This window comes from Nanorana parkeri, unplaced genomic scaffold (genome assembly GCF_000935625.1).
Source record: "Nanorana parkeri isolate BGI_ZX_2015 unplaced genomic scaffold, ASM93562v1 scaffold2397, whole genome shotgun sequence".
Taxonomy (NCBI): Eukaryota; Metazoa; Chordata; class Amphibia; order Anura; family Dicroglossidae; genus Nanorana; species Nanorana parkeri.
The window spans coordinates 126,127-140,044 of NW_017308665.1; the positions used below are offsets into that span (position 1 = coordinate 126,127).

The 13,918-nt window shown below is 46.5% G+C and overlaps 1 protein-coding gene across 1 annotated transcript; it reads right to left on the reverse strand.

Moving 5' to 3' along the window:
* Window positions 1-652: 652 nt before the first annotated feature.
* Window positions 653-6,087, reverse strand: LOC108801592 (olfactory receptor 2D2-like). Its single transcript, XM_018573483.1, has 2 exons — window positions 6,010-6,087; window positions 653-1,606 (listed from the first exon to the last, which is right to left on the reverse strand). Exons 1-2 carry the CDS (start codon window positions 6,085-6,087, stop codon window positions 653-655), a joined length of 1,032 nt encoding a protein of 343 aa, XP_018428985.1.
* Between the last annotated feature and the right edge of the window lie 7,831 nt (window positions 6,088-13,918).

Here is a 13,918-nt window from a genome sequence, read left to right on the forward strand (position 1 = left end):
TAGACAGAACAACAATAATCACTAAAACAATTGTTTCTGTACTAACCTATTTTTGGACATGCGGGTATAGCTGAAAAACTTCTCATGTTCACGTAGCTTCTCATACATGGCCAAAAACTGGCCTCTTTCGTCACGGTTCGCTATGACCGGATGAACCCAGAAGCGTCGCATACTCTCTCTCCTTCTCCTCAATTGCATCAAGCGCACTGCTGCAACAACTGCTGCAGTCCGTCTTCGTGTAGCCAACTAGTAATCAATCACAGCTCATCTCAAGGAAATGTTACACCAGTGGTTTCTAGGGCCAGGAATAACATTTGTCAAGTTGTGGTGACCCCAACCGTAAAATTTAGGGATGATGCGGATGCCGCAGCGACATCTGGAGGTGTGGCGAGAGAACTGACACTGCTGCGCTAGGAGAGGGCTGAGGAGGACTCACCTAGCACAGCAGAAATCACACAGCGACCCCACAGGTTGAGAACCGCTGGCGAATATTATCTAATAGCGGGCGACCCCTGGCAAATCGTCACTCGACCCCCGACAGGGTCACGACCCACAGGTTGAGAACCGCTGTGTTACGCCAATGCACCAGGACCCGTCATACATTTAAACATTAACAAAAAACACAATGCAACAAATGATTTTATTTTTAGCTTCAATGTATTTTATTGGCATAATATTGTTTCAATTCACTCGCTGACGCCCGGAAAGCTTGACGAATGTCCTCATTCCTAAAAGTGTAAATAATGGGATTTAACATGGGGAGCACCAAATAGTATATGAAGGAGAGCGCGTTATAGTCAGTCATGCTCATCGGCACCAGATAGGAAATAAACGGTATCCCGAAATACAAAGACACCACCAGGAGGTGTGAGCTGCAGGTGGAGAAGGCCTTCCGTCTCCCGGCAGACGACTTGATCCTGAGGATGGCGATGATGATGAGTATGTAGGACAGGAGAATCAACAGGAAAGTCACGTTGAGAGTGTAGCTGACCACCCAGCTGTACGTTATCAGGGCCCGCGCGTCGGACATCACACACACGGCAATACTGTAAGCAGTGTATTCACAGAAGAAGTAATCGAGCCTAACGCGACCGCAATATTCCAGGCTGACTAAGAAATAGATAAGTACGGACACAAGGAGGACTGCGATCATCCAGAAGACGATGATTACATACAGGCAGAGTCTAATGTGCATGAGGGAAGAATACCTCAACGGGTGACAGATCGCCAAATACCAGTCGTACGACGACATCAGCATGAGCAGGAAAGTCTGGAAGATCAAGACGGCGATCACGACGTTGATCTGCGCCAGACAGCCGACGAAGGAGATGACCCCTGTTCCCGACAGGATGTTGTACAACGCGGACGGGTCCATGTTGGTGGTGTTGATAAATTCGCAGAGGAGTAGATTGCTGATCAGGAAGTACATGGGGGAGTGGAGGCGCGGGCTTTTCCATACCAGAGAGATGATCAGGACGTTCTCCACGCAGGTGGCAATATAGATGACCAATAAAAGGACGAAGAGCGGAATCCTATACTCATTGAAGTCTTCAAACCCAACCACCAGGACTTCCGTAATAAACGTTTGATTTCTTTGGCGTATCACCTGTGGGGGGGAATAAGATTTTGTTGAAATACCACCAGAGGATGTAGGCGTGCGCACACACACTGCTACAGTATTTCTAAGAGGTCCACTCATAAGCTGGCCATACACCTTACAATTATCTGCAGATTGTCTGTGGTCAGATGGAAAAGGTGCAACAGATTCCTCCATCTACACTCAACTGTGTGGATGGAGGAATCTCCCTACTGGTCCAAGCTTCAGTATCTTGCTGTTCGGCCCCCGCTGGCTCTCCAAACAACTGAACAGTGCCGGCATCCAATCAGATTGTTCAGGTGTTTTGAGAGCCAGCGGGCCCGACTAGCAAGGCACTGAAGCTTGGCCCAGTGGGAGATTCCTCCATCCACACAGCTTAGCGTAGATGGGAGGAGTCTGTTGCACTTTTTCCATCTGTAAGGTGTATGGGCACCTTTAGAAATCTAACAGTATAGATTTATTTACACATATGTGGAGCTTTTCAAATGCTTGTACACACAATCTGTAAAGAATAAGACAACTGCACCGGCTGTATTTTTCTTGAAGACGTTTCATTGGTCATCCGACCAGCTTTCTCAATTCAGAATGACTTGTACAAAAAAAAAATATCTGGGAATAAATATGGTGAATGTCGCTCCAATCCACATACTAAGTTAATCGCAACCAGGTGTTGATTGCATTTGCATAATTGGAAATCTAAATAACTCGTGGATCGCCTCTACCTACGCCTCTTACATTAACCTCTAAACCAGTGGTGGCGAACCTTGGCACTCCAGCTGTTTTGGCACTCCAGCTGTTTTGGAACTAGAAGTCCCATGAGGTATTGCAAGGCTCCCAACAGCCACAGCCATAACTCCCAGAGGCAGATGCATGTTGGGATTTATAGTTTTGGCACAGCTGGAGTGCAGAAATTCGCCACCACTGCTCTAAACCTAATGTGTATAGTACATGAAAAATAGGTAATAAAGGGTTTTGTAGAGGAGGTATCAAACCATGCATAAATAAAATATATCAAAATGTATTGTTCTGTCTGCCCCATACAATGCTGTTAACACCTCTCTCGGGGCAGGTTATTAAACACTAGTTATGGGCTCAGGCGTGTTCGCAAGCGCCTCGTGCCGAGACATGTTCCCGATCAGTGCTTGCGATTGGCCCTGCGCGCTGACGGCTTCCCGGCGGGCTCGGCACGGGGCACTTGCGAACACGCCCGAGCCCATCACTAATTAACACCTCCTAGACTCCCAATTATGGAAATGCAATCAACACCTGGTTGTGACTAACAAATTATAGCTACACAGTATTTGAGGTTGAATAAAGACACAGGTCCATCAAGTCCAACAACCTATAGCGTGCATTCATGTGACTCTGGATGGGTACAAAGTCCCTGTGATCTTGTTCTTAAGGTTACCTGTACCCCATGTATGTTACAGTCTCCGAGGAAGGTATCTAAATGCTTTTTGAATGATTCTACACTCTCAACTGATACCATTGCTTGTGACAGCGAGTTCCAGACCCTAACCGCTCTAACTAAGAAGCCCCTACGCCCTTTGTCCTTTTTATGTGGATTGGAGCAACATTCACCATATTTATCCCCAGAGAATTCTTGTACGAGTCTGGAGAAAGCTGATTGGATGACCATTCAAGCAAAAAACAGCAAGTCCAGTTGTCTTGACCTATTTTTTTGACAGATATACCATGTGACCTGGATAAATGAGAACCTTCACAGACACTTGTAGACAAACAATGTATACCTTTAGTTCGTTTGGGCCAAGCTGGCCCAAAACAAACATCCCTAATCTGTCAGCCAAACGGCAAGAGGTTAATAGAATGCATCGCTCGCCGTGATTGGCTCAGCGCGGTATATTGTATGTAGCCGAAGCTTCCGTACATACAGTATTATTGCACATCCATCCATGATGTTTTTAAATGGTGTTGCCTCGGAATAGGGTAGTCTTATGTGACGAGTATAGCCCAAAACCTATGTTTTAAGTGGGAAAAATAGGGGGTCATCATACACCCAGACGCCGGCAAATACGGTAAATGAAAGAACACAGCAATCCCTAAGAAGATTGGAATGCATGTTATACATGGAGATGAGAAAATCACTGGCGCCAAAAGAAAACCCGTGACAACTCTCGAACCCAGCTTCAAACACACAGGGGCAAAAGGAGCGCTTCCATATTGTAAAACAGAATAAATAAAAGGTAAAATACAGCTGGAAATGTTCTTACAAACGACTTGTAAAAAACGAGCATTGAATAAAAACGGTCTCAAGTGGATCCAAGAAGGACAAAACGAAAGAACGAAGTGCAGAAATCTTTTGATTGGCTGTTCATTTTATCTTATCTGTGGCTAAAGTTTTTACTACGTTTTAACCATTTTATGAATTGTAAATCGATTTCATTTTCATGTCAATGAGGTGACAGCCAATTAATGGTTGAGTCTCCCAGCAGTAAAAGAGACTCAATCACCTGTGCAGCCCCAAGAAGGTTGTTGGGGGGAACCCCCTTAAGAATGCAATGACACATATGCGGCACCACAGAGGTGGGTTTTCTTCCATGATGCCGCATATATGAGGCATGTCTTTGTGCCCCCAACATGGAGACAGAGTTCTCACCCACATCTTCTTTCTAGGACTAATGGCCGAAAAATGTACATATGTGGTATCCCCATGCACATCAGGAGTAGGGGAATTCAGTTTTGGTGGTGGGCCATGGTATTGGCAAAAAATATACAGCTAAAATTTAAAAAATAAAAAGTTAATGATAATAATATTAAGAGATATCCATTACCATCCACCACCAAGTGAAGATAGTTCCTTTGTCAAAAAAACAAGGTCGAATTTACTTGAATGCACAATGTAGCTGCAAAGATATATACAGGTCTACGCACACGCCTAAAGTTGCAAAACTGACTCCAGAAACCTAATTTTATTTTTAATTTTAATATGAAAGTTACTTTTATTAACTAACACAATAATAATAAATAGTGACGACATGGTGATGCGTTAAATGTGTATTGGTGTTGGGTTATGTTTAAGTGTGTTATGCTGTGTGACCTGGTTATGAAAAGTCTGTCAGCACCAGCCCTCGATTTTGCAAAATATTGTCAAAAAATATTGTCATCTTTTTACGTGTCTTTAGGTCTATGGATGGAAAATAAAATAAAAAAAACAATACAGACAAAAAAAACTAAATAGTCTACATTTTTGCAAAACCATGTCGCCAATAAAAAGATGAATATATTTTTGTGCAAACAATATTACCAAAAGAAAGCTGAATTTCCCCCAAAACAAATTTGTGTAGGTATTGATATTAAAATTATTTTTGCGATACAATCTTGGCAAAAAAAGTAATTTTTACTTTTTGTTTATACAACATTATTATATATTATACAACAATATTATTATATATTATATCAAAAGAAAGCTGCATTTCCCCCCCAAAAAAATTATGTGTTGATGTTAAAATTATTTTTGTGACACAATATTGGCAAATAAAATATTTTTACCTCTTTTTCCCTATACATAAAAAACTAAATGCCGAAAGCCAAATAGATTTTGCAAAATATTGTCAAAAAATGTATTGTCTTGTTACGTCTTTTTGTCAGGCTGCACATACTAAGGGTAAGGTAACCTTACCTCACGAGGCCAGCTTCCCGACCAATCAAGAAGCCGGGCAGGGCGTCATTACACAAGTGACGAGGGAGCATGGAGCCGCTTCCCGGCCAATCGGGAAACCGGGCAGCTCGTAATGACGCGCTGCCCGGCTTCCTGATACCGGAAGTACTCAGGCTAGGCATCGGAGCATTTGGCCGAGTACCAGTACTCCCCCAAATACTCGGAATCGGCACTGATATTGATACTAGTATCGGTGAATCCCTAATTCTAACATTTGCTTCTTTACTAATTGCCCGAGTTCCATGATGGTTATGTAGCACCCTGCCAACAGGAGTGCTATAAAATGTAGTTGTTCCTAGACTGCACTTAGTCTGAGATGTATTTGTAGTCTATGTTCATTTCAATTTCTGCCATGGATAGTTTAGCATATCGGCCACCCTGCGACATACCATGATCTGCTAATGTTTCTAACAAGTGAATCCTGGTATATTCCAGAGCTCCATTGATCACCATTGCACATCATGCCACATGCAAGTCCACACCTGTGTATTAGCAATGAACAGCATACATGAAATAACCGCATACAAATCCATTAGTACACTCAGGCCAACTGATGGCGCAGGTTTTTGTAACACCTACCGTGAGCTAGAGACGAGCCGATTGGGCCTCCGGATGTGAGGAGAAACCATCAGGGTGTCTGTGTTCTGCTGTGATGATTACAAGGAGATGATATGAGTGATACATGGATGATGCTAGTTTGATCATATCAGTAACATGCTCATGTCATACATACACTGAAATGCGTGGCGATGAGATTTGCTCTCATGAGCGGGCAACGATCCAAGGGATCTCCATCCTCCTCAGGACACATCTCATCAGGTGTGGCAGATTCTGGGCCAATTATGGGTGCCTGGTGTTTTGAGAGCCACGTTGTGGAATACACAGCAGGCTACGATCAGATGCCTTCGGTGGGTGGTAGAGCAGATACCCACCAGACCTGTCCAGGCCGAGGAAGCAGCACTTAAAGACTCCAAATGTGCGCTCTATGACGGTTTTGGTGACCCTATGAGCATGATTTTAAGCATTTTCTGTAGCTGTCTGTGGATTGTTCAGTGGGGTCATCATCCATGGTAAACCTGTATGAAGGGGAGAGATGTGATCAGCTGGACATACAATTATGTGATTCTCCAACAGGGAACAATGAGATGGTTAACTTACCCGGCATCTGACCATTCTGGAAGTGAGTAGTGGGGCTCCTGCAACACCCTTGAATCATGGAAGGAGCCAGGGTTGGCGGCTTTAACGGTCAGAATCCGCTGTTTGTAATCACACACCATTTGGATATTCAATGAGTGATGATTCCTGTTTTTTTACTCCTCCTCCTGCGCTGATGGCCTCCTCAGTGCAACATGTGTGCAATCAATAGCACCAAGCACTTTGGGCATGCCAGACACCCTATAAAAGCCAGCTGTCGCCTCCCTCCAAGACTCAGGGGTTTGGGGGGAAATAGATTTAGCCCCTGGCAACAGAGCGTATGGCTCCAAGAACCCTTAGGAGGTACCTTGACATGGAGGGCTGGCTAACCCCTACCACTGAGCCAGTATCCCCCTGGAAGGTGTGGTTCCCCAAATGTTGCAACACAGCTAATAATTTGGCCTGGGACAGCATGGCTCCTTCCAGTGGCAGGCTCCAAATCCTAGCTTAAATGCTGGTAGATGTCCAAGATGGCAACTCTGGATAGCCTGAATCTTTGCAGGATCTGGACATCACTAAGTGTCCCAAGGACAGTCCTCTCCTGGAAAACCCTGGGGACTCGGCCCGGTGGTGGATTATCCTCAGCAGTTCCCCCCTGGGGACTCTGTGTCTACAATGGCAGTGTGCATCCAAGCAGCCTGCAGCAAGCATACTCTATGATAGCTCTCAACCTCTCTAGGGATCTCTTCAAACACCTCACAGGTTAGGGGGGTGGGGGCATCTTTTTATTGTGTGTGAATCATTGGGAAGTGATTGCATGTGTTTCACCATAGGTCTGATTGTTCCAGGTGACCATGTGATTATGTGTCCTTTAGTTGCTCTGTGTGGATTTGAGGTAGTGAATGGGATACTCCGGTTACTAGGGGCTTTTTCAAGCATGTTTGATCATTCTGGTTCTGGGTGAGCATGTGATAGTTTACGTGTGATCGTGTCTGGTGACATGTGCATTAGACATGCGCGATTCTGACGAAATTTCGGACATTTGGATGTATCCGAATTTCGAATTACAGATTTAACAAATGCAAATGAATCCGATTTTCCAAATAGCGGCAGTCTGGACGACATTTCGTTTATTGGACAAAATGTTATTGCAGCAAAATGACATTAGAAAAAAAAATATATTTTTTCTTTAGTCTGCAGAAGAAGGGAGAGGGGGTGGGGGGGGGAAAAAAAAGTGTGAGGGGTTCCCCCAAAATCCATAACAGGCCCTTTAGGTCTGTTAGGAATACTAGGGGGGAACGTGGTGCCCCCTCCCTAACATTCCTACCAGACCCTCGATCCGAGCACTGGCAGGGCAGGAAAGGGGGGGGGGACGATTAAGCGCCCCCTCTCCATGCGCCATACCAGGCCACGTGCCCTCGGCATTGGGGGGGGTGTCCCCATGCCGGTGTGGACAAGGGCCTCTTCCACACAACGCTGACCCGGTGGTTGTGGGGGTCTGCGGGCAAGGGGCTTATTTGCATTGGGGTATCCCTTTAATTAAGGGGCACCCAGATGCTGCCCCCCCTTCTGAATGAGTAAGGGGTACTTGTACCCCTACCCATTCACTAAAGGGTTAAATAAAATTAAAGTGTCCAGACTTTTGATAAAATCTTTTCATTGAAGAAAAAAAAAAAAAGAGCCAATTTTTGACTATTCCTTTAATAAAAAAAAAAAAATTGTTCCACCGATGTAATCCAGAGTCAATCAAGCATGGACAGGGACGTGACATTTAGTTCAAGGCACACTGGGTAACTCTGCTAGCAGCTGGGAGGGATCCAGGACGGGGCTCTGGAGCTTCTTCATCCATCACGCCTCCAGAAAGCTGCTGATATGAGGTCTGTCGGCTCCACCCCCTTCTCTTCGTCCTCCTCTGCAGATTTCTCTGGCAAAGCCGCAGTTCACCCGAGGCGTGCCAGGGGCTACGCAACGGCTCAAGCAAAAAGATGCCATGCTGTGCTTGAGCTGGTTTGTTTAGGAGACAGGAGCCACACGGGGGCAGAAATTCTGTCAGCTTTGCAGGGGCAGGCCCAGAGGTGGTTAACACCACGCCAGCTTGAGCCGGGAATGGTTGTCTGTGATAATGGCAGCAACCTTCTCTCTGCCCTACGCCTGGGAAAGTTGACGCATGTACCATGATTAGCACATGTCCTAAGTTTTCTAACCAGGTACTCAGGGCTGGCAGAGCTTCTTAGGCAGACCGGAAACGTCTGCAGCCACTTCAGACGGTCATACCCGGCAAATGTTTGGCTGGCCAAAAATCAAAGGGAATTCCACCTTCCCACAAACAGTCTGATCTGTGACATGCCCACCAGGTGGAACTCGACTTTGGCAATGCTGCGGCGTCTGCACAAGCAGCAGAGGGCCATCAATGAGTACCTGTGTGAGTATGGCACAAGGACAGGCTCAGGGAACCTTGGCTTCCACCCCGTCGGTGGCTGCTGATTAAGAATGCATGCACTCTACTGTCAACATTTGAGGAGGCGACGAGGGTGGTGAGCAGGGACAGTGCATGCATCAATGACACAATCCCTCTGGTGTTCCTGATGGAGCAGACTCTGCGGGGAATTATTGATGTGGCCCTAGAGGCGGTATTCCCGAGTGTGCCTCGGTGTTCATTTTCAGTACCATAAGCGGTAACCCCCGAGCCACACTCGGGATTACAGCGTAGCGTTACCTACCTTGTCCATCGAGACACTGGGTTCCCTCCTCCTAGCAGGACTCCTGGGGTCACTGGCACGAAGGGCGCACACGCCAGCAGGGGGCATGAGCTTACCGCGCCAGCGCCACTTAGTGCTTTCAGGTGCTAGCCAGGTTGCGGGAGATCCCCAGCACACACCATCTGCCCAGTCAGCCCTGCTATTGGCTCCTGGTTAGGGAAGCTTCCTGGTCGCCTCTGCAACCAGGGTGCGGTCCTTAGTTTCCCCGTGTATTTAAACCAGACAGAGCTTCGGCTGATTAAAAAGCTTCTTTGTTCTGTGTTTGCACGGCGCCATCCATGGTTGTCCCTACGAGCACCATCTTTCTTGTTGGCCGGGACTGCTGTGAGGTGTGCGGAGGGCTCCCCCATCGATCAACATGATTGTGGAGTTATTCTACCTCTATGGTGTGATCGCCCAGCTCCCTGTGTGTAAACCTGTTCCTGAACCCCCGTTATCGACCCTTCGGCTTACCTCTTCGCTGACTGCCTCGACCCGGACTTGGACCTGACTACGCTTTTGGATTTTCCTTCCGTACCTCGTTTTTGGACTCGTTGTCCCTGCCAAGGGGTTCCGCTCACGGCCCAGCCGTACAAACCCCGACAACAAGTTAATTATGAGAGAGAGAAAAAAGGGCCATCTAGTATTTTGGTTCACGAAAGCAACGATATCGTGCGTGAGAAGGAATGTGCCGATTTAGCCAAGTACAACAATGAAAACACAGCATGAAGGTAATCGTTGGATTTGTAGAAATGCCAGTGTGCAGCGATGCCACAGCTGAAAACATACTCCACTGCATTGCATCATCCATGCATGACGAAGGCCTTGAATGGTCTAATTGTGCCGGAATTAGCAGTGGCAACTGCATTGTGATGATTGGTACAAATCAAGCACGGGACCCTCATATTTACAGTGTTGGCTGTCCAAGTCACCTGGTCAACATTTGAGCCAAAACTGCGGCTTAGGAGCCCTGGACTACTGATGGCAATTTGTGATACAACGCTGCCACCTAGGAGGTGGGAAAGTGAAATGCATGGTAGTTCATTTTCATTAAAGTGAAAGGGGCGGCGCCCCCCAAGTGGGAGGCCAGTTTTCTCTCAATGAAATATAAGTAATGAGTGCGCAGCTGTCAATGTTTATACTGTTCTGATAAACAGTTTTTTGATTTATGAAAACAAGCAAGGATCTGCCTGCTTTCCAGCAACTCATCTGATGCTCGCCTCCAGGACTTCACTAGAGTCTCTCCCATCCTATGGAACTCTCTACCCCAACCTGTCCGTCTATCTCCGACACTGACTGCCTTTAGGCGATCCCTTAAGACTCATCTCTTCAGTGAAGCCGATCCCACCTCAACCTAACCACTCAACCATCCCCGCACAGCTCTCTCCTCATGTATCACTGGCCCCTCCCTTTTAGATTGCTCCACGGGCAGGGCCCTCCTTACCATCTTGTCTTTAATTGTATTGTGACTGTAATGTCTTCCTTATATTGTACAGCACTGCACAAACTATTGGCACTATACACTGAGTGGCCAGAATATTATGACCCCCCATCAGTACTTCGTTGGGCCGCCTCGTGACTCCACGAGATGGTGAAAGGTGATGCGAGGAATCTGACACTGCGCTGTGGCCCTTCTGTTGTCTTGTACCAGTCTTGCCCCTCCCCCGTGTGTATATAATAATCTGGCCACTCGGTGTATATAATAATCCGGCCACTCGGTGTACATAATAATCCAGCCACTCGGTGTATATAAGAATCCGGCCACTCGGTGTATATAATAATCCAGCCACTCGGTGTATATAAGAATCCGGCCACTCGGTGTATATAATAATCCGACCACTCGGTGTATATAATAATCCGGCCACTCAGTGTATAAAGCCTGTATAATAATAATAATTATTATTATTAAGGTGATTCCCAACTTATTTCCACAAAAAAAATTAACACGAGTTTGTTATTTGCGCTAACTTGAAGACCAGATGAATACAATCGTGTACAAAATATATATTTATTAATTAAAAATCAGTGCAGCATAATAATAAAAATATAATTGGTGACACACAGAAGAATAAGGATCTCATTTTTTCAATTTGATAACACAGGTAATGTGTGAAATACAACCGCAGGATATTATTCCAAAATATAAATGTAACCAATAAAATAACTTGTTTGAATGCAACGAGTAGCTTATCAGTAGCTCACAGAATAAGGAAACAAAAAGGTTCAGAATTGGCAAGTGACTTCTCCCAGCAAACATATGTTCACAAGCGCAACTTTTTAACAGCGTATGGGCAATTTAGTCACCATACACAGGGTTGGCTATAAGCACAGACTATATTCAAAGGTGAAGACAAATTTCCACCAAATTAATTAAGTATACATCAGACTAGACCATTGACTAGAAACTGAAATCAGTTTCGTGGAGATTATACAAATGTATATAATTATCTCCCAAGACTGAAAGATATAATTTGTACTGCAGTTAAAATTATCTTAATTCAATCTAGATCCTATGAGGACTAAATGGTCTGTTTGGATATAGATGTGGCTCATCAATTGCCTACAAAAGTCAGCTGGCTCCTGCTGCATACGATATGATAATACAATACAATTATTGCTAATATTATCACTGCAATGAATAGTAATGTTTCATCAGGCAACTTTTAAATGAGCCCCTTTTTCTATTCTTTGGGAAAGAGAGATATCGAGAGAGAGAGGAGAGATCGAGAGAGAGATCGAGAGAGAGGAGGAGAGAGAGAGGAGAGATCGAGAGAGAGGAGGAGAGATCGAGAGAGAGGAGAGATCGAGAGAGAGAGGAGGAGAGAGAGAGGAGGAGGAGAGAGAGGAGGAGAGAGAGGAGGAGAGAGAGAGGAGGAGGAGGAGAGAGAAGAGGAGAGAGAAGAGGGAGAGAGAGGAGAGAGAGAGGAGGAGAGAGAGAGGAGGAGAGAGAAGAGGAGGAGAGAGAAGAGAATTGAAATAATAATTCATTGAAAATCAAAATATATTTCATAATCAAGAAAGAATATTTATGAATAATTAACCAGCTGCTCCCCGGCCGTTGTAAATAAACGGCCGGACAGCGGACGGAATGCAGGTGGGAGTTTTTAAACGTTCTAACCTGCCCTGCTCGTGCACGGCACGCATGAACGGGAAATCGGCTTTGAATGTAAACAGCCAGCGATGCGATGTAGAGATGCCCGATCGCTTGCAATATGTGTGCGCTTGTGCGGCCCCCCTCCGTTGCCGCCGCTGCTGGCGATCCCGAGCTACGCTGTGCCCGGACAAACTACAGTGTAGACCCTTCGTTCTCAACTGGTGGGTCGTGACCCAAAAGTGGGTCGCGACCCCATGTCCAGTGGGTCACCAGATGCCTTCCACTTTTCTAGGTGAGCCTCCCCCTAGAGAAGTACAGTCAGTTCTCACACCGGGCAGCCATTTAAAAATATGATGCCCGGTGCCGAGTGTCGACTTGAGATGGGGTGAGGTGGGGCTATGGCCGCAAGGGAGCTCCATTCATAAGTGCATTGCTTAGAGCTCATCACATTGTGGCTCCCGACACCTCTACAGGGCACGCACGAGAGCTTTACAAGCAATACACATATGGATGGGGCATCATCACAGCACAGCAGACCACACTGGACCCCAGGTTGAGGATCCGCTCTAATTTCCTTAATGGAAACCCAAACGCACCTCCCACCCACAGTTCGATTGCCTGCACCGGAAAGCGCAGTACCGCGACATGGAACATTGCAGTGCAACTTGGGTCGCGACTTAATGACCAAGGACAAATGTGGGTCCTGAGGTTACCCAGGTTGAGAACCACTGGTGTAGACAAGCTGCGGTGCGAAGTGGAAGGTTGCGATTCTTTTCGCTTTGCCTGCAGTGTGTCACAGCCTTGAGAGGGAAAAGGAGGGAAGTCTGTCTTAATGCCACCCTTCCCTCATGAGAGTGAGAGTGGCAGTTTCAAGTCCCCTCACTGTATCTGTGAAGTGTGAGGTAAAGTTCAGTACGGTCATGTGACCTTAGGCCTTGTTGTTGAAGGCTCAGTCTCCCTCAGAAACAGGCCCACCAAATTAACCTTGAAGGATGTCTGGGGAGCATGTTTTACAGGCAGATGCAGTAAACATTGCACTCCACACATAACAGTCTGTAAGACCATTTCCAGGGATCTCAAGTCTCCCTGATGTTCAGGGAGTCTCCCTCTATTAGAGAGTGGCTCCCTGACGTCCGCGAGAGAGGCATTTTCTCCCTGAAAGGTTTTTGGCTAAGATCAAGTGTAGTATCTGTTCTTATCAGATCGCTTCTCGGCCTTTTGGCTAAGATCAAGTGTAGGATCGACTTTAGCCCTTAGGGGTGTCTCTGCTCTCCAGCTAGGACGTTGAGAATCACTTGTTTCTATCCAAGCCATTTGGTCCTTGTGGGGTACCCTCTGCTCGGCCTTGCAGGATCGCCGCTTAAAACCCGACTTCACCTGCTTGCTGCTATTGGGCTAGAGGCTTAGCCCCCACAGGGAACGAGACTGCGATCCTCCCTTCCCTCCCTTGTGTTACTACCCCGGTAGTGAACACCGAAAGGCCTTTCTAAAGGCTAAAGAGAGCTAGCCTTTCTGAAGGCTAAAAGGGCCTTTCTGAAGGCTAACGACCCCGGAAGCCATCGAGGAGAAGCCGCCGAGGAAGACTCCAAGGAAGCCTCCCAGGAAGCCGCCGAGGAAGACCGAAAGCGACCCCCCCAAGATGGCCAAGAACACGAAGAGGAAGACCGCCGCTGCTG

What these genes read in the sequence shown, in the direction of transcription:
- LOC108801592 (XM_018573483.1), bottom strand. Translation starts at nt 6,087, where the DNA reads ATGTGTCCTGAGGAGGATGGAGATCCCTTGGATCGTTGCCCGCTCATG. An exon ending in TCATCGCCACGCATTTCAGT is followed by an intron (nt 1,607 to 6,009) that starts GTATGTATGACA and finishes TCCCCCCCACAG; the next exon opens with GTGATACGCCAAAGAAATCA.